General features: G+C 38.2%; 1 protein-coding gene across 1 annotated transcript in view; it reads left to right on the top strand.

The window, feature by feature from the left end:
* LOC143036500 (BMP-binding endothelial regulator protein-like) overlaps positions 1–10,591 on the top strand; it is a gene marked incomplete at its 5' end in the record, with an annotated part of 190,357 nt that extends 179,766 nt beyond the window's left edge. The window contains 7 exon segments of the mRNA XM_076203920.1: positions 183–386; positions 587–700; positions 2,408–2,539; positions 3,453–3,579; positions 5,215–5,578; positions 5,995–6,128; positions 9,518–10,591. Of these exon segments, the coding sequence (XP_076060035.1) occupies positions 183–386; positions 587–700; positions 2,408–2,539; positions 3,453–3,579; positions 5,215–5,578; positions 5,995–6,128; positions 9,518–9,726 (1,284 nt within the window). The 3' untranslated portion in view covers positions 9,727–10,591.
* Between the last annotated feature and the right edge of the window lie 8,701 nt (positions 10,592–19,292).

Genomic DNA, 19,292 nt, shown 5'->3' with positions numbered 1-19,292 from the left:
TGGTCATGTTATTTGTACGAGCAGTAACATCGTCATAGACTTTCATCAAGTCCATTAAACGCTGTGTAACCAAATGGTGGCAGCGATGGGATGATCGACGTGGGTAGAGCCACTCACGGCGAAATATCATCATATGTGCGAGCAGTAACATCGTCATATACTTTCATCATGTCTATTTTCAGGTCACCGAGCGAGGAAGTTGTTGCCCGGTGTGCCCTCAGCCGGAGTTCGCCTTCTGGTCGTGTGCGGCGTACGGAGTCATGCGCGACCACGGCGAATCCTGGAGGAGGGACGAATGCTCGAACTGTACTTGCCACGAGGGCGAGTTCCACTGCCAAGTGCAGGAGTGCGAGTACATGACCAAACCCTGCCCGTACGGATTCAAGGTACGTGATGAGCTTGTGATCAACACGTGATAATCGTTAGCGTAATCGCGTAGTTTGGTCATCAGACAAACTAAGCTTTATTTATTAATGTATTTGTTTATTCGTTATTTTTTGCACCGGTATTTTGATTCATTAATTTATCTATTTGTTTATTTATTTTTCTTTCTCCCCTTTTTCATTGTTCCTTTTCTTCTTTTCAGAAAGCGCAAACGCCAGGGGAGTGTTGTCCGAAATGCGTGCCAAGGCCCGGCGTTTGTTCTGTCTTCGGTGATCCACATTACATAACCTTTGACGGACTTCTTTACAATTTCCAGGTGAAAGCTTTGTGTTCATTTATCTATATATTCATTTGTATGGTTTGTCTATTAAATTATTTGATTAATGATTTATCTAATAATTCATACATTCATTTGATAATTTTTGTTTCTTACACTTATTGTATGCGTTTTCTTTTTTCTTTAAAAAGTCATAGCCAAGGCAAACAAACGACGTGACGTCATGTGCGCCTCTTTATGACGTCATGTCGATCGTTTCTTTCTAAAATGAATTTCGTGTTCCTTTTCCCGACCTTGGGCAAAACCACACAAATAAATCTAACACATATTCATATTAAAAATGTCGTTATTTAATATGGATATATATATATATATATATATATATATATATATATATATATATATATATATATATGTATGTATGTATATATATCAGCATCCCTTTCACTTTCAACTAGCCATATCGCACAGAAATAGATAAACAAACAAACGAAAAATCTAGAAATCTATATAAGTAAAAAAAAAAACTGACCCTTCGCGTTTGGTGGTAAATCGGTAACACCGCCAACTACGGTGAAGAAGAAGAACTCGAAGAAGAAGAAGAACTCGAAGAAATCGAAGAAGAAGAAGAGGAAGAACTCGAAGAAGAAGAAGAAGAAGAACTCGAAGAAGAAGAACTCGAAGAACTCGAAGAAGAGGAAGAAGAAGAACTCGAAGAACTCGAAGAAGAAGAAGAAGTAGAACTCGAAGAAGAAATCGAAAAACTCGAAGAAGAAGAACTCGAAGAACTCGAAAAAGAAGAACTCGAAGAACTCGAAAAAGAAGAACTCGAAGAACTCGAAAAAGAAGAACTCGAAGAACTCGAAAGAGAAGAACTCGAAGAAGAACTCGAAGAAGAAGAACTCGAAGAAGAAGGAGAACTCGAAGAAGAACTCGAAGAAGAACTCGAAGAACTCGAAGAACTCGAAGAAGAACTCGAAGAACTCGAAAAAGAACTCGAAGAACTCGAAGAAGAACTCGAAGAACTCGAAGAAGAACTCGAAGAACTCGAAGAACTCGAAGAAGAACTCGAAGAACTCGAAGAAGAACTCGAAGAACTCGAAGAAGAACTCGAAGAACTCGAAGAAGAACTCGAAGAAGAACTCGAAGAAGAAGAAGAACTCGAAGAAGAAGAACTCGAAGAAGAAGAAGAAGAAGAAGAAGAACTCGAAGAAGAAGAAGAAGAAGAAGAAGAAGAACTCGAAGAAGAAGAACTCAAAGAAGAAGAAGAAAAAGAAGAACTCGAAGAAGAACTAGAAGAAGAGGAAGAAGAAGAATTCGAAGAACTCAAAGAAGAAGAAGAAGTAGAACTCGAAGAACTCGAAGAACTCGAAAAAGAAGAACTCGAAGAACTCGAAAAAGAAAAGCAAGTAAAAAAAAGTTATTACTTAAAGGAAAAAAAGAATTTAAAAAATATAAAAAGGGTATTTTGAACGGAAATTTAACACCAGCACAAATCGCCTATATAGATGACTTGCGAGAACAGCTAGATGTTGACAAGAAATAAAAAGCAATATGATTTTGATATTTTATTTTCCAAAAAAGGGGCGTAGCCCAGGGCGCGCAGCGCCCGCGCCTAAGGCGCAGCGCCGCAGGCCAAGGCCCCCGGCGTAGCCGGGCCGGCGCAGCCGGTGGGCTTGTAAGTACAATAAAATGCATCTCATTAGATATGTGTGTATTAATTAATTATCTTTTCTCTCTGTCTAGGGTACGTGCAAGTATCAACTTGTCAAGGATTGTGAGGGAGGCGCATTCGACCTGAAGGTCATCAACGATCCTCGAAAATCGAAACATTTTTCTTGGACCAAAAGTCTTCGATTACAAATCAAAGGAACCAAGGTAATAAATAAGTGGATAAACAAACAAATAGATAAATAAGTAACTAAATAAATAGATGAATAAATAAGATAAATATATTCTTATATAAAAAAAATACAAGGCAAATCGATGAATGAATAGAAAATAAAAAAAGGATTTATTAGTGTGATTTGTTGAATACCCTCCACTATTGTGTCCACACACACACACATAAGATCTGTACATAAGCGCACACTTTCAATTCTTTCCATTTATTTATTCATTTATGTATTTATTTATACATACATATACCAACGGCTTCCCCCCCTACAAGGGAGGTAGCCACAAAGTCATAAATCCACTCCCACCCATTCCATCCTCACATACTCCACTCTCATTTAGAACCCCTCCCTCTTATCGTGGCTCCTCCTGGATGACGGGTCATCCCTGCACCTCGCCCACTACCCTGGGTCAGAAGTAATGTATCAAGACACAGCACATTCACAACAAGGCCGCTTCATTTGATCGGCGACCCCCCCCCCTCTCCGTCCTCTCATGCAGAAAAAGAGAAAATAGGGAGAAATCCCTTCAGGCTGTGTCAAAATATCATTCCCACCTACTCCCTAACCCCCTTCCCCCACCTATTCCCTTCCATGCATCACAACATCATCCATACACAACCATTCTCCACTCACCCCTATCTTCTGTCTTCTCCCTTCCTTCCTCAACAGACATTCCCCTCTTTCCCAATGCCCCTTTTACCCCATCCATCCATCTCATCCTTGTTCGCTTCCTCATGTTCACTCCTTCCACCTCTGCCTTTCACACCTCTTTTACTAATCTTTCTTCACTCAGTCACTCATGTTTATTGATATATATTCCAAACCTGTTTTACTCATTTTTCTTGACTCATTCACTCGTATTTACTTATATATATTAATGTTTATTTTTGTAGATAAAATTGGGGGAGAATCGAAGAAGAGTGAAGGTAAACAAGCGCAAGATCAAACCTCCCTACGAGAAGGAAGGATTCTTCAACATCACCTACGTCGGCTACTCCATCAGCATCGAGACATCCTTTGGTAGGTTTACCATAACAAATAATAAAGTCAAATAAACAAACAAATAGATGAGTAAGAACAGTAATTAATAAAATAGAAAAAATGGAATAACAGAAACAGATAAATGAGATAATTTGATATGAAAATAGAGAAAAGTGGGAGGTAAGCCAGCTATTGTTTGCGGACGACACTGCGCTTGTAGCAGGGTCACAGGAGGGATTGAGGAAGTTAGTGGCAGAGTTTGGGAAAGTGTGTGAAAGGAAGTTGAAGATAAATATGGGTAAAAGTAAGGTGATGAGATATACAAGTGGTGAAAGTGGCAGCAGACTGGAAGTGAGTATTAAGGGAGAGAGACTGGAGGAAGTGGATAGTTTTAGATACTTGGGTGCAAATGTGGCAGGAAAGGGAGGAGTGAAGGTGGAGGTAGAATGTAGATTGAGAGAAGCGAGTAAATGCCTTGGTGGATTAAAAAGTGTAATGAGAAATAGACATTTGGGAGTGGATGCTAAGAGGAGATTGTATGAAGGAGTGATTGTGCCGGCAGCACTGTATGGGGCAGAAACATGGAACATAAGAGAAGAAGAGAGAAGGAGTTTGAATATGTTTGAGATGAGGTGTCTGAGAAGTATAATATGGGTTACTAGGTTAGATAGAGTGAGAAAAGAGGAGGTGAGGAGGAGAATGGGGATGGAAAGGGAGTTGGGAGATAGAGTGGATGAAAGAGTATTGGGATGGTTTGGACACATGGAAAGAATGAGTAAAGAAAGACTAGTAAAAGAGGTGTGGAAGGCAGATGTAGAAGGAGTGAACATGAGGGGGCGACCTAGGATGAGATGGATGGATGGGGTAAAAGGGGCTTTGGGGAAGAGGGGAATGTCTGTTGAGGAAGGACGGGAGAGGACAGAAGACAGGGGTGAGTGGAGAATGGTTGTATATGGATGATGTTTTGATGCATGAGGTGGAATGGACGGGAGGATGGGGGCTGAGGCAGTATGTATGAGAGATATTTGATGCAGGCTGAAGGGATTTCTCTCTGTCATCTTTTCTGCATGAGGTGACGGAGAGGGGGGGTTGCCGATTTAATGAAGCAGCCTTGCTGTGGATGTGCTGTGTCTTGCGACACTGCCTCTGACCCAGGGCAGTGGACAGGATGCAGGGATGACCCGTCATCCAGGAGGTGCCAAGATAAGAGGGAGGGAAGAGGGTGGAGGGGAGTGGAGTGTGATAGGGATGGAATGGGTGGGAGTGGTTTTTATGCCTTTGTTTTTTTGGCTACCTCCCTTATAAGGGGGAAAAAGCCTTTGGTATATGTATGTATGAATTGTATGCATGTATGTATGTATGTATGTATGTATGTATGAACAGTATGATACAGCATCATTGACAAAGATACGAGTATGTTCGTTTGCGTGTATGTATATGTATGCATGCTGCAACGTTGTTCACAAGTGCATGTATATATTCATGCGTGCATGTATATATGCATGTACATATGAGAGATTGGGTTATGGGAGTAAAAACGAAGATGATCCAGGAATTGACTTACGGGATCAATTTCATGTTACTTCCACCACCCACTCTCTCATTTCTCCTTTCTTCTCCAAACATCCACGCATGGATGGCTATGTGATCATCTCCTTCCACTTGGTTCGACAGGACTGCGCGTCTTGTGGGACGGCAGAGGCTATGTCGAGGTCGAGGTTTCCCCCGAGTGGCAGGGCAAGACGTGCGGACTTTGCGGGAACTACAACTACAACCAAACCGACGATCTCGTGACCCGTAGAGGCCGACCTGCCAGGACAGTCTCTGTCATGGCCAATTCCTGGGCTACTGGAGGAGGGAGGTCCTGCTCCAAGAAGATGAGGACTTCGAGCGCCAAGCGCGTCGGCGGCGTCAGGAAGCCTCTAGGAGGTCCTCAGTGCTCAATTTCGAAGGCGAGTGCTGTTAAGCAGTGCGAGCACCTCAACCATACGATTCTTCAGGAGTGCCATGCTGTCCTTCCAGTCGACAAGTATTTCCAGTAAGTTCTGTTTTCCTCTTTGGTCCAGTTTTGCCTTCTTCTTCTTCTTCTTTTCTTTTTCTTTTAAGTCGTCCTTTTCTTTTTCTTAGTCTTCATCCCTTTCTGCTCCTCCTTCTTTAAGTCTTTCTTTTGTTTTTATTCTTCTTCTTCCTCTCTTTCTCCTCCATCTTATTCTTCCTCAGGTTCACTTTCTCATCTTCATCTTTCTTCTTTTTTCCTCTTCCTTCTCTTCCTCCTCCTCTTCTTACTTCTACTTCTTCCTCTCTTCTTTATTTTCCTTCTCGTTCTTCATCCTGTTACTAACACCTCCTTTTCTACCCTCCACATTTCTTGTCCTTCATTCCTGACAACACACATGCAACACCCACTATGTCTTTCCTGAAACCTCTTGCACTGACATCCTTCATTGCCCGCAGCTCCTGTTTGCTGGACATGTGTGAGTGCCAGGAAGGCCAGAGATGTGATTGTGATGCCCTCCTAGCCTATACCCGTGAGTGTGAACGTGCTGGTATCTCCGTACAAGGATGGAGGAAAGCGTCCCAATGTGGAGGTAGGTAGATGAAAAAGAAATATATATATATATATATATATATATGTATATATATATACATACATATATGTATATATATATATATGTATATATATATATGTATATATATATATATATATATATATATATATATGCTAATAAGAACACGAGTACGTGTGTTCACTTATGCAAAGTAGACCACTTGGAAAAAGAAACTAACGAAGCAGAGCGCTTTCGTATATTACATCTTCAGTGCAACAAGTACATAGAGATAGGAATACACTTGTATGTACTTGTTGCACTGAAGATGTAATATACGAAAGCGCTCTGCTTCGTTAGTTCCTTTTTCCAAGTGATCTACTTAGCATATATATGTTTATATATATATATACATATATATATATATACATATATATATTGTTCAATGTAAGAGAAGATTTGGAGTCTGAGATCCATATTGGAAAATTGTTAACACCAGACTCAATTGAAGTGTTTATTTGCCCGACGTTACCCATTATACCCCCTGAAGACGATTCCTGGACGGGAATCGAAACGTCGGGCAAATAAACCCTTCAAGTCTGGTGTTTACAATTTTCCAATATATATATATATATATATATATATATATATATATATATATATATATATATATATATATATATATATATATATATATATATATATATATATATATATATATATATATTAACAAATAACAACCACAATGCACTTTAATTCTAAGCCATCAACATCAGGAGACCCAATGGAGGCCACAAGCAGGAATTGAAATGCGGTACTACCGAGGACTTGAACTCGGCAATCACATGATAAGTGACGTGTGTGTGTGTATGTATTTACCTAGTTGTATTATACGGGAAGGGAGCTATGCTCGTGGTGACCCGTCTTTGTATCTTTCAGCATCAAGTTTTTCTTAAAATCTTGAATAGTGTTTGCACACACTGTTTCTTTATCTAAATTATTCCAGGTATCCAGCACTCTGTGTGGGAAGCTATTTTTTTCAGATCTCTTCTATAGTTATCTTTTTTGAATTTCTTTTCATGTCCTCTTGTTTTCCATTGTCCCATTTTAGTAAATCATTCCTATCAAGGATCTCCATTCCTTTCATGATTCTATAGATAGTCAGTAGATCTCCTCTTTCTCTTCTCTGCTCCAGTGTTGGTAATTCTAATTTGGATAATCTTTGTTTGTATATTAATTTGGAAAGAGCTGGTGCCAACTTTGTCATTGCTCTCTGTATTCTTTCTAATTTCTTTATATTCTTTTTAGTACTGGGTGTCCATAGTGTTGCTGTGTATTCCAGCTTTGGTCTTATTAATGTAACTAATATTTTTTAAAATAATTTCTTCATCCAAATAGTCAAATGCCACTTTCATTGACCTTAATAGGTTGAAGGTTTCTCCAACTATAACTATCCTTTTTGAGTTTCTTTTCATGTCCTCTTGTTTTTCTTTTATCCCATTTTAATCAATCTTTTCTGTCAAGGACTTCCATACCTTTCATGATTCTGCAAATGGCCAATAGATCTCCTCTTTCTTTTCTTTGTGTGTGTGTGTGTGTGTGTGCAGTTAAATCTTAATATTTATTCATATTGTTAGTTGGAAAATAAAGCAAACTATAAGTGTAAGTTTCCAAAAACTTTTCATCCTATGCCATGGACTTTGACTTTATTTAGTAGTAACTGGTTGGGCACCTTCTTGAACACTTTGCTAAAGTCAAGGTAAATAACATTGTAACTATCATCGTTATCTTATGCCTTGAAGACATTAGTGTAAAAAGATAGAAGATTAGTTACACATGACTTACCCTTGGAGAACCCATGGTGTGAGTCACAAATTAAAGTATGTCTTTTGATGTGATCTCTGATTCCATTAGCTATTATTGATGAATTTTTTTTACCTACAACTGATGTTAAACTGATTGGCCAGTTGTTACATATAGACAAGTGACCTCCCTTTTTGAAATCAGTAACAATATTTGCCTGCCTCCAAACAATAAGCACAAAATTAGTGTCTACTGACTTACTAAATATTTCCGTTAACTGGCCACAGATTTCAAATCTACATTATTTAAGCACTCTCAGAAAATGTTTGTCTGGACCCAGGGATTTTGTACATTTCAGTCTATCTTTCTGTTTAATTACTTTTACCTTACTAATGCTGATGTTAGATAGTCTACATCCTTCATCCCTACCAAAAATCAGATTGCAGTCAGGTATCACAACTCTCCTTTGTAAACACCATGAGAAAATATATGTTAAATGGAAAGGTGCTTTTGTTTTGTCAGAAATAACCATCACTTCTATCCTTGGGGAAAATAGTGCACTGAAAAGGAATCATAGAGATGGTCAGGGAGATATTTAAGCAGCAGGAAGGAAGATAGATGTTAGAAGTGATCATTCTTTTATGCTTGAAGACTAGTTTCCAGTCTTTGAAGAAAAAAAAATGTGTGACTCTAGTCCATAGGGATGTCACTGAAACCAATATGGAAGGGTTGAGATCAACCCTTCAGTACCAAAGAGGTCATGCTAAAAGAATAAATTCCCTTGACAACAGCAGAATAAATAGTGAAAGACCACCTGGTATGGAGTTGGTTCAGTGTATGTGGAAAGGAGAAGAGATATCAAAGCAGGTAGTTATCAGTTATGTACAGGACTATGGAAGCAGTGGAAGTGAAGTTTTAGAAATGTAATTAGGTTAAAGACAACAGGTTTCCAGGAAACTGTTTTCGTCTGACCAGTAAATCTCCTTCCTTGTTCCTATTACTGTATGAGATTTGCATGAGTTTGATCTACCTATGATTACTGTGACATTTTTTTCTACCCTATTATTTTATTTATTTTTATTATTGTTATTATTCTCCAATAGCTGGTTTAAATTTAGGTCTTTCATAAATTGATGGAAAAATTTTGAGAGAAAAAAAAATGAACATATTTTTTCTGATAAATGCAGACTCCCAACAATCTCAGCTTCTTCATTACTATCTCATAAGGAACTTTAGCAAACTCTCAAGTATATGTATCTCGTTGGGAAACACTGGCCTAAATACTTCTTAACAATATGTAGAACAAGTGATTTTTCTATATTTTCATTGCCTCAACTTGAATCAGCGACTGTTTCTTAATCAGATGTGTATATTCATCACAGTGCCTGTCTTTGAATTTTTGTTGTTTGGGCACAGCCATTTGAAAAAGTGTCACTATTTTTTTCTGCTATAATCTATTGTCAAGTTGGCTCTGCTAAGATCTTGGGTTTTCTGATTTGACCAAAGGTGTCTGTACACTAAGAAATTTATGAATTTATATTGTACACCAACAACAACAAAAACAACAACCTCAGACACAGATCTTTCTGCTTACAAGTTGTCACTCTGTTGGTCCTCTCCTCCTCCAGGTCTTGAGTGTCCTCGTGGTGCTGTGTACATGCCCTGTGCCCCAGCTTGCCGGCCCACCTGCCAGAACCCAGTGCCTAACCCAGAGTGCCACAAGAAGCGATGCAAGCCTGGCTGCTACTGCCCACACCCAACTGTCCTCATGCACGGAGCCTGCATTGACCCTTCTGAGTGCCCAAGAAGAAAGAAAATTAGGAGAAGGACGTTCTAGGAAGGACGACCTGGGAAGAAGATGAGAGGGTGGGCAGTGGTTAGGGGGGGAACTTGAAACAAGGATAGGTATTGAGTGTTTGCACAATGTGAGGTTTCCTCAGTGGTCTTGTTAGGAAAGAAGTGGTGGATTCGGAAAGTAGATGTGCTATGAAAGAGAACACTATATTTATGTGACTGTGGAGATGCTGTGATCGAGTTAGAAAACTGGGACTGGAGAGTTTGTTGGACAGTGATGCCTTGTTCCTAAAGCCTTGAACAGAAGAGCACTCAGAAGTGCAAAGGGTTTGACGAGTTATGGATGTGTGTTTTAAGAATCTCACTGAATTAAGTCACATATCTCATTTGTGTGCCATAGACACTAATCACAATTTGACTATGCACATGAAAAGTCCATGATATTATTAAGACAAATGAAAATATAGGATAATAGCAAAGTCAAAAAATGCACAAGTAGGGGATTCATAGAATCTGAGTCTTTTGCTAACTGAACTATGAGATGTAATTTCATCGGGCAAGTAGACAAAGTCTAGTGTTACGAAAGACCTGAAGACAGTGCTGTTTTACAAATACTTTGAATGTAAAATTCATGTTGTAGGGTATGGTCACATTATTGGAGAAGTATTACATTATCTGTCTGTGTCTTAATGCTTAAGGTCAAACATTATAAAGCTACTAATGTGATATACAAAAGTTTATATGTTCTATACAAAACAGATACAAGGAGAAAGAAAGATGGATATAAAAGAAGAACCATTATTATCTGTAAAGTATACTTTTAACTTTTCCAGATTAAAAGAAATATACTTGTCAATGTGAACCTTAAAGAATGTTACCGCACTACAAAACAAAAATTAAGTGCAATATTGATTTGTGTTTCTCTCCATACATCTTAAGAATTCATCCATTGGAAATATCATCTCTATATGAGAAACTGTGCTATGGAATTCATGCTTTTGTCAACATGAATGAATATGTCAAGAGATGCACCATGACAAATTGTATTTTGTTCGCAGTATATGGTGTTTCTATCCTTGGGAAAAAGACGGCACCAAAGAGGTGTTATAGAAGTGGTAAAGGAAAAATTTCACTCAATTCTATTGATTGGTTTTTTATTGTATTTAATCTTATTTATCTACATATAAGTTTATTTATTTATTTATCTATTTAGTTCACATTTTACTCATGTATCTATCTGTTTATCATACATATATATATATATATATATATATATATATATATATATATATATATTCTTTTTCTTTCTTTTCTTTGGATATTAGTCTCCATTCACAAAAGAATGCTGAGTGATTTGGTCTGTAGAGATGTCATCACTAAAACCCCTAAAATATTGACTGCATAAAACATGCAGTCAATACCCATTATTGGGTACTATGACAAAAACATTTCACACATATAATTGTGAAAATGTGTTCTCTGATGCTTTGTTTGCATGTAATCATATTTAGAATTATTAAGTTTACATATAAGTGAAAAAAAGCATCTGTCAATGACAGCCTTGGGTGAATGAGACTTCTGTTTATTTATAACAAATTACAGTACAACAGTTTTTTATGTCTCATTTACCAGATACCAACACTGCATACCAGGTATTGAAGAATGTATGTTCTCTACAAATTGGTGTTCCTTGTGCATGCCTCAATGATGACCACATGATTTTGGCTGCTGAGGTTCTTCTTCCCTTACAATCCAAAACCAGAATGACTTTTTTCATCCTCTGTTTACATGGCTCTTTACTCTACAGCTTCCAGTCCATGTATGGAGTGTTGACTGCAAGTTTTATACTATCACTGTCATACGGACTTTAGTGTTACCCATCCAGACCAAGTCACTCAGCATTGCTTCATGATTGGCGAGCTGGTCACTTTTATGCACTTCATATTTTAGGTACCAGGGGTATCAACATGGATTACGTGGTACTTAATCCATGTTGATACTCACCGCTCCATTAACACACTGAAAGACAACACACTGCTGCATGCCAGACCCCCTGATATCCACCCTTCTGAATCCTCTCTCCCACGAAAGGACAGAGTCCACTTGGCCAGACTGCGGTGCGGCCACCACCCAGCACTTCTAAGCTACCAGAAGAGGCTGGATGACCGCATTGTGTACAGCTGCCCAGGATGTAACACTTCACCCCATACCATACAACACATAATGGAAGACTGCATTATACACAATCATTCACGCAAACAACACAACATACACTCTATAAAGGATTTGTGGGAAAACCCAGTTTCAGCTGTGGCATTCCTTGAGGAGACGGGACTGCTCGGACAGACAGTCTAGGGAACGACAACAACAACAACATGGATTAAGTCATTCAACATTCTTTTAAAGTCACATTTAACTTCTACTATCCATTTAGCAACCCTCCGTCAGTCTCTTCTATACCATCTTTATGACTCCACCTCTTCAGTGGAATATTGTCCACAAGATAGAAGTACTGGATATTGTTGACAAAATATACAACATGAAGACCTATCACAGTCATATTCTTTGTATCTGTCATAGACAAAGAGCTTCTCACCGAGTCAAGAATTAAGTCACATCAGGAGGTTCCAACTGGTAGAAGCAGTCAAAAGACCAGTGGTTGTTATATTTTAAGGCAACATTTGAGGCAGCTATGGAGACAGTAAAATTAAATATCATAATTCACATAACTTACATCAACATACTCTATGAACTTCTTCAAATTTGAGCAATCAGGAGCAATGTATAAAAAATTGTTTTTCATTATGTGTCACACCTTTGGAAGTTCTTGCTTTTCAAGAATGTTTTCTCCAAAGCTTTTCAAGTATCCTGTTTCAGTCTCCTATTTGCATTGTAAAGATGGTGTGTATGTGTATGTGTGTTTTGTAAAACTAACATTCCCATAGTATGACACAAGAACCTCAAAACTTCTTTTTATGATACCAGCTGGTTCAAACTTTGTTGGCTACCAGTTTATTACCTTGCATTTTCTTCACTCTTCATCCAAAAACCACAAACTTTGTGGAATTCTTCTAGTGTCTAGTTAATGTAGTCATCACATATCAATGCCAAGATTCTCTACTAAAGGAATTTCAACATTTACAAAAAAAAAAAAAAAAAGGATTGGGTTATCCCTAGAAAGAAAATTAGAATTTCTTCTTAAATGTCAATCAGGGCAGAAATACTGTGTTGTAGTCTAGTGATTGTTAGTGTGGGACATTGTTGAATGAGGTGCTTGGTGTCTTTTGTATGGTAGCTATACCTTGGGCACTTTTATACTTTGTTGATATTGTTTTAATAGAAGATACTTTCAGTATAAAGGATACAGACAGGATGGACAAAGACAGAACCATGTGCACAGACAGGAAGTCAGCACAGTTCTTAAGAATTGGAATTCCAACAGGATATATGGCCATAATGTTGAAGCAAAACAAAATGGCTAAATATCGTAGCAAGATATTCATAGTAAAGGCACACATGAGCGAGTGGGAATTAAAGTGGAAGAAATAGCTCCGGGATCATCCAAAATATAGTCTAAGGTTAATATTTTGGCAAATAATATTTGATCTTCCAAGGGACAAAACAGCAACACTTCCATCACTGCAGAAAAGGGAAGGTAGAGAAGAGAAAAGAAAGGTACTGGAGATATGACTGGTTTGGTATCATAAGTCATGCACGTAGTTAAGAAAAGAGATTTGACACTGATATATGAGGGTCCAGCACATCAGAGTAGATGTCACAAATAGACAGAAGAAATAGCACTGGTCTATCCTGTCCAACAGCTCCCTTCCCATTTCCGTCCTCTACCTCGCTTCCACTTTTCTCACTCTCCATTCTTGTAACACCAATCATATTTCTCAAATATTTTACCTCAAAATTATTTAACCTCTCTCCACCTTGCATATATTCTAAGTCTGTTCCATACAGCACTGTGAGAACAATCATGTCTTGATACAAACTTTTTGTGGTATTCATTCCCAGATACCTATTTCTCATAAAAAATTCCATTCCATGTAAACATTTACTTACTTCATTTACTCTATGATTCACCACCTCCTTTTCTCCATTCTCAACTACATGTGACCCCAGATACAAAAATCTCTCCACTTCCTTCAACCTGTTACCTTTCACACTCACAGTCAACCTGGCACTGTCATTATTCTTTGTATTTGCTGAGGAGCTGCACCTCCTTTCATTGACACTGAGGTAATAGAAGGAGGAAGGATTTCTGTAGGTACGACACACCGAAGGATGAACCATCCACCAGCCCATTACCCAAAGTGGCTCAAAATCCTCCACTTCCTTCTGAAGATGCAGGGATGGTACCTGTAAATTGGAACAAACTCACTATTCAATCACTCACGAAATTCGAGACAAGTGATAAATAGCTGCTAGTGGTGGTCCTGCAAGGTGGATGACAAGGAGAATCGTCTCTCTCTTGACCAGAATAAATATTTCTCTCTACCAACTTCATCTAAAATTTCTCCAACTTTTCACATGAGGAGAGCTGATAACCAATGACTAGTCTTGTCCTACTATTTCTTTTAGTGAATGACATAGGGATAGTCCCACACAAATACAACACAGCCAAAAGTCCACGATTCCTTTCCAAAGAGACATATAGGAGGGTTTAGGAACTGTTGCCAGTCACTGTAAAGCTAGAACTATAACTTACACAAAACAATATCTGCATCCCCAAAATATCCTCAGTAATGGTGTTTACCATGTTATAATAATAATGATAATAATAATAATAGTAATAATAATAAGTTTATATGGCATTGAATCAGTATACATAAAGTGCAGATCATGAAAGGAACACATAATTCGAAATAACGATTACAATTGCCGAGGATAGCACAAAAAACAACAACATGTAAGCTTATTGCCATTGTGGTCCTCATGTTGACTACCACGATTCTGAAAAAATAGCCTCACAATTGATACGTCCATAACCATCACCACACTTTAAAGACTTCATGAAGATATGTAAACAGTTGCTAAAAAATGCATGTAACTATTTATTTACAACATGATGTTCATCAATGAAAAAAAGTATAACATCCATAAAGAACAACACAAAATAAAGCATCAAGAATATTAACTTACTGCACCGAAACAACACCAAGAGAACATCTACACCCAGAAACATTCGTGTATGGTTGCAGACGCCTATGCGCTCCAAGGAGTCCGCTAGGTGTGGAATACGTCGTGATTTGCTACTGCCAATTCAACCTTAGTGATACCTCTTTCTCACTTGCTCTTATTTCCCATATACGTGCTAATTGATGTTTTATATATATATATATATATATATATATATATATATATATATATATATATATATATATATATATATATATATATATATATATATATATATATATATATATATATATATATATATATAGCAAGGGAAGTTGTATAGTTCAATGAGTATAGCATTTTAGGATTAAAACAACGATCGCCCATCTCATTCCACCAGTCTTACTGTGACACCGCGGAGGTGGCGACATGACGTCATTGTTTTGAAAGTGAGCTCTCCCAGTGATGTGCGCGAAACGGTGCATGGGATTTATGTCTCGTTTTACACGTACCGACTTTTCACCGTGCGCCGTACACGACACGACGTCGTGCTCTCAAATAACCAAAGCGTGTCTATGTGTCTACGACAGAAGAATACTCAGGGAAGATGCCAGATGAGAGACAGCCAAAATTTCTGGGACATCCTAAGAAGTGGAGAATAAAAATGAGCGGTTGTTTATTTGGAAGAGAGGAAGAGGAAGACAGAGGATACAATTCACGAAGAGCCTCATACTGGAGGAGAGAGGACAATGACATAGATGGCGAGAGGCTGGCGAAAAATGGGGGAAAGTTGGCTCTTCATGATCGATGACGTCACGTAACGGTCACTACGATAAGGTAAGGTTGGGTCTATGGATACTTGCACACGTGGTCGTGACGTTAGTAAGCGCCCATAGACACCCACGCACGGCGAAAAGTCGTTACGTGTGAAACGAGTCTAAGAGGACTCAAATCAGTGTCTAGTATTACCCTTTCCCGGTACGGAAGTTTTATTTACCATTTAATTGATTGACTATTAGGTCTTTCGTAATACTGAATAAAATCACCTGGGGACAATCAGAATTAAATAGTGAAAGCCTTGATGGATATAATTTTAACCCTTCAATTGCTCATGGAGGCAGCTAGAATGATTGCAGGATTTGTCAGCTTCAGAGCCCGGCTGCTGGTTTCAATGTTTTTTTTATTTCGACTTATTTTATCTATATCTATCTATCTATATATATATATATATATATATATATAATATATATATATATCTATATAGATATATTCCTTTATTCATTCATCTTTTAAGCAAATGAGAAAAAGTAGTGAGGAAACACAGGACGGAAGAAATAACATTTGATTAATTATTATAATCATAAATGTATTATCATAATCATTAATTGTAATAATTATAGTTATTTGAAGAGTATTGAGAAAATACAAGAATGATGAAAAATATATTAATGATTATTTGAATTATATATATATATATATATATATATATATATATATATATGTGTCAACTGGCAGTCGTGCCCATGTTGGGCAGCCAATGTTGGGCTGGCTTGAAGGCAAACTTTGATGGAGAGAGTATTTTTTTTTTTTTTTTTTTTTTTTTTTTTAGCACTGAAGTTGGGCGCCAGTGTTGCATGGCTCGCTCTAAGGGCGAGCAAAGAGGGAGGGTACGGGACGGCGAGGGAGGTGACGACTTGTGCGTTTCAAGTCGTGTCCCAAGGGGTAGGAGGCGAAAAAGCACGGAGGCAGCGAGCCAGGCTCACAGTGTGATAATCCGAGGTGATCTGAATCCTCGGCGTTCGTCCGGTGTTTATATAATCGGGCATGTCATGACCCGTGCTCCTAATTGGCGTGAGGTCAAAGTGTGATGCGTGGGAAGTCGGACGCAAAACGTTCTTACACTGCTGACTCACAAAGACAGAGGGTATGGGGGGCTGGTATCGCACGTGAGTTCCTTAAAGAGTTCAGTGTTCATCATCACGTGTTCAGGCGAACCTCTGGTTGAGTCATCGCTGGGACTGCTGTTGGTACTGCACATGAGTTCCTCAAGGAGGTTTTGTCCCACCCGTGGACCTCAAGGAAGCTTTGGTCGAGTCACACGGCCAAGTGGCACGTTCCTTGGGAATCTCCTGGGTCAAAGGTCGTGATGGGCCAGAGGCGAGGAAGAGAGGATTGAGAACAATCTTCCTAATAATATATATGTGTGTGTGTTTGACTGATTGATTTATGAAATTTTTGGCTTGAAGGCCAAGTGCCGGGGCCGGTAGTCCATTCAGCACATATGCGTGTGTTTTTGCTTGTGTGTGTGTGTGTGTGTGTGTATTTACCTATTTGTATTTTACGGGACGAGAGCTATGCTCGTAGTGACCCGTTTTCGTATCTCTCCACATCCAGTTTATTCTTAAAATCGTGTATAGTTTTGGCATTCACTGTTTCCCCGTTTAGTTTGTTCCAGACATCAATCACTCGATGTGGGAAGATATTTTTTTCAGGTCTCTTCTGTAACTGTCCTTCTTTAGCTTCTTTTCGTGTCCTCTTGTTTCTCTTTTGTCCCACTTTAATAAGTCGTCTCTATCGAGAATTTCCAACCCTTTCATCATTCTGTAAATGGTCAACAAATCAACTCCTTCTCTTCTCTGTTCCAGTGTTGACAGATGTAATTTCTCCAATCTTCGTTCATATGTCAGATTTGACAGTGTAGGTGCCATTTTTGTCGCTTCTCTTTGGATTTTTTCTAATTTTCTTATGTTCTTTGTGCTAGGTGCCCACAGTGTTGCAGCATATTCTAGTTTAGGTCTTATCAGTGTAACAACTATTTTTTTTACCATCTCCCCATCTATGTAGTCGGAAAAAAAAAAAAAAAAAAAAAAAAAAAAATATATATATATATATATAAATATATATATATATATATATATATATATATATATATATATATATATATATATATATATATATATATATATATATTTCCCGACAGCACGCTGAGACACGCCATGATTTAATTACGCTTCCCTGTAGCACCCAACACCTCATACGATCCCACCGTACAAACACTCCAATTATTCCCAGAGATTTGGTCAACTGTTTTCATAATATGCAGACGGATGCGCATAACGTTGATAAATGTGGAAGTCTTTTTTTATGCACTTTTCTCCCAACACATTCGAGGGACTCTAAACGCATAAGAGAAAATACAGAAAAGTTATTTTAACCAATTGCTGTGTGTTTTTATTTACAAAGAAGAATGTCACTCTACAAAAGGGATGCTAAATGCAGTCATTCCTTTCTGTCTTTAGTTATGCTCCCTCGACGGTATTTATCGATTTATCAATTAATAGATTAAATAATTTATCTAGTTGATTATTTACTTGTAATTTATCTATTTATTTGTATAGTTGGTTTTTATTTTCCTTTTATCCAATATATTTATTTATGTATCTATATATCAAATTGACTTGATAATTTCTTATATATATATATATGTATATATATATATATATATATATAAATATAGTTGGTTATCTATTTATTATTAAGTCTATTTATATATCTATATATCTTATTTAATTACATCATTTACTAATTTGATCTATTTACTTATCTATCTAGCTGATTCTTTATTTCTTACTTATTCATTTATTCATCTATTCATTTATCTATTTATTCGTAAATCTATTAATTGATTTATCTGTTTACCCTTACGAGGAGTTTCAAATTTTATTCATATCTTTGCCACATTGTACTTCGTCAGTAATCACCAATTAAATATCAGGAGCGTGCCCTCTTTTTCCCCCTTACATAGGGGTAGCCGAATCAGTTTCTCCACGCGACACACGAGAAGGATAAAAAAAAGGAGGGGAAGGGGAGGGGGGAGGGGTTGAAGGTGGGAATCTTCCATAGGCTCCCAGCTCGTGTATGGACCAAAAGGTCTTTCTTGTCCGTGTTGCGTCAGAATCGGCCTGAAGAAGTCTTTAAGGCTTTCTTGGATTTCGACCTTCTGCTGGGAAGTCCGTCAGTAATTGCATTTACGCCTGCAGGTCATAGAAGATGGTGTGTGTGTGTGTGTGTGTGTGTGTGTGTGTGTGTGTGTGTGTGTGTGTGTGTGTGTGTGTGTGTGTGTGTGTGTGTGATTCACCATGGTCTTGAATCACGCGCTGGACTCGCGATTGATAGCTATTTCCCTCCCGAAAGAGAGCTCAGAGTTCATATATGACCGATCTGGCTAATGCTATGACCTTACACGCACACACCCAACTCCCCACCCACGAGAGTTGGAGTAACGACTCGCAGCGCAGCGATATTGAAATTATTTCAGCCCTGGGCGGGATTTGAACCCGGACCGCTCTAGTAGCTTCCGGGAACTCTACCAACTGCGCCACGAGTGTGTGTGTGTGTGTGTGTGTGTGTGTGTGTGTGTGTGTGTGTGTGTGTGTGTGTGTGTGTGTGTGTGTGTAAGTTTGCATGAGAATGTGTACTATTCAC

Source organism: Oratosquilla oratoria, chromosome 20 (genome assembly GCF_046742065.1).
Source record: "Oratosquilla oratoria isolate Oo_2021 chromosome 20, ASM4674206v1, whole genome shotgun sequence".
NCBI classification, from domain to species: Eukaryota; Metazoa; Arthropoda; class Malacostraca; order Stomatopoda; family Squillidae; genus Oratosquilla; species Oratosquilla oratoria.
Note: the sequence above shows the minus strand (reverse complement) of the source record. Positions and strands in the feature narration are given on the sequence as shown.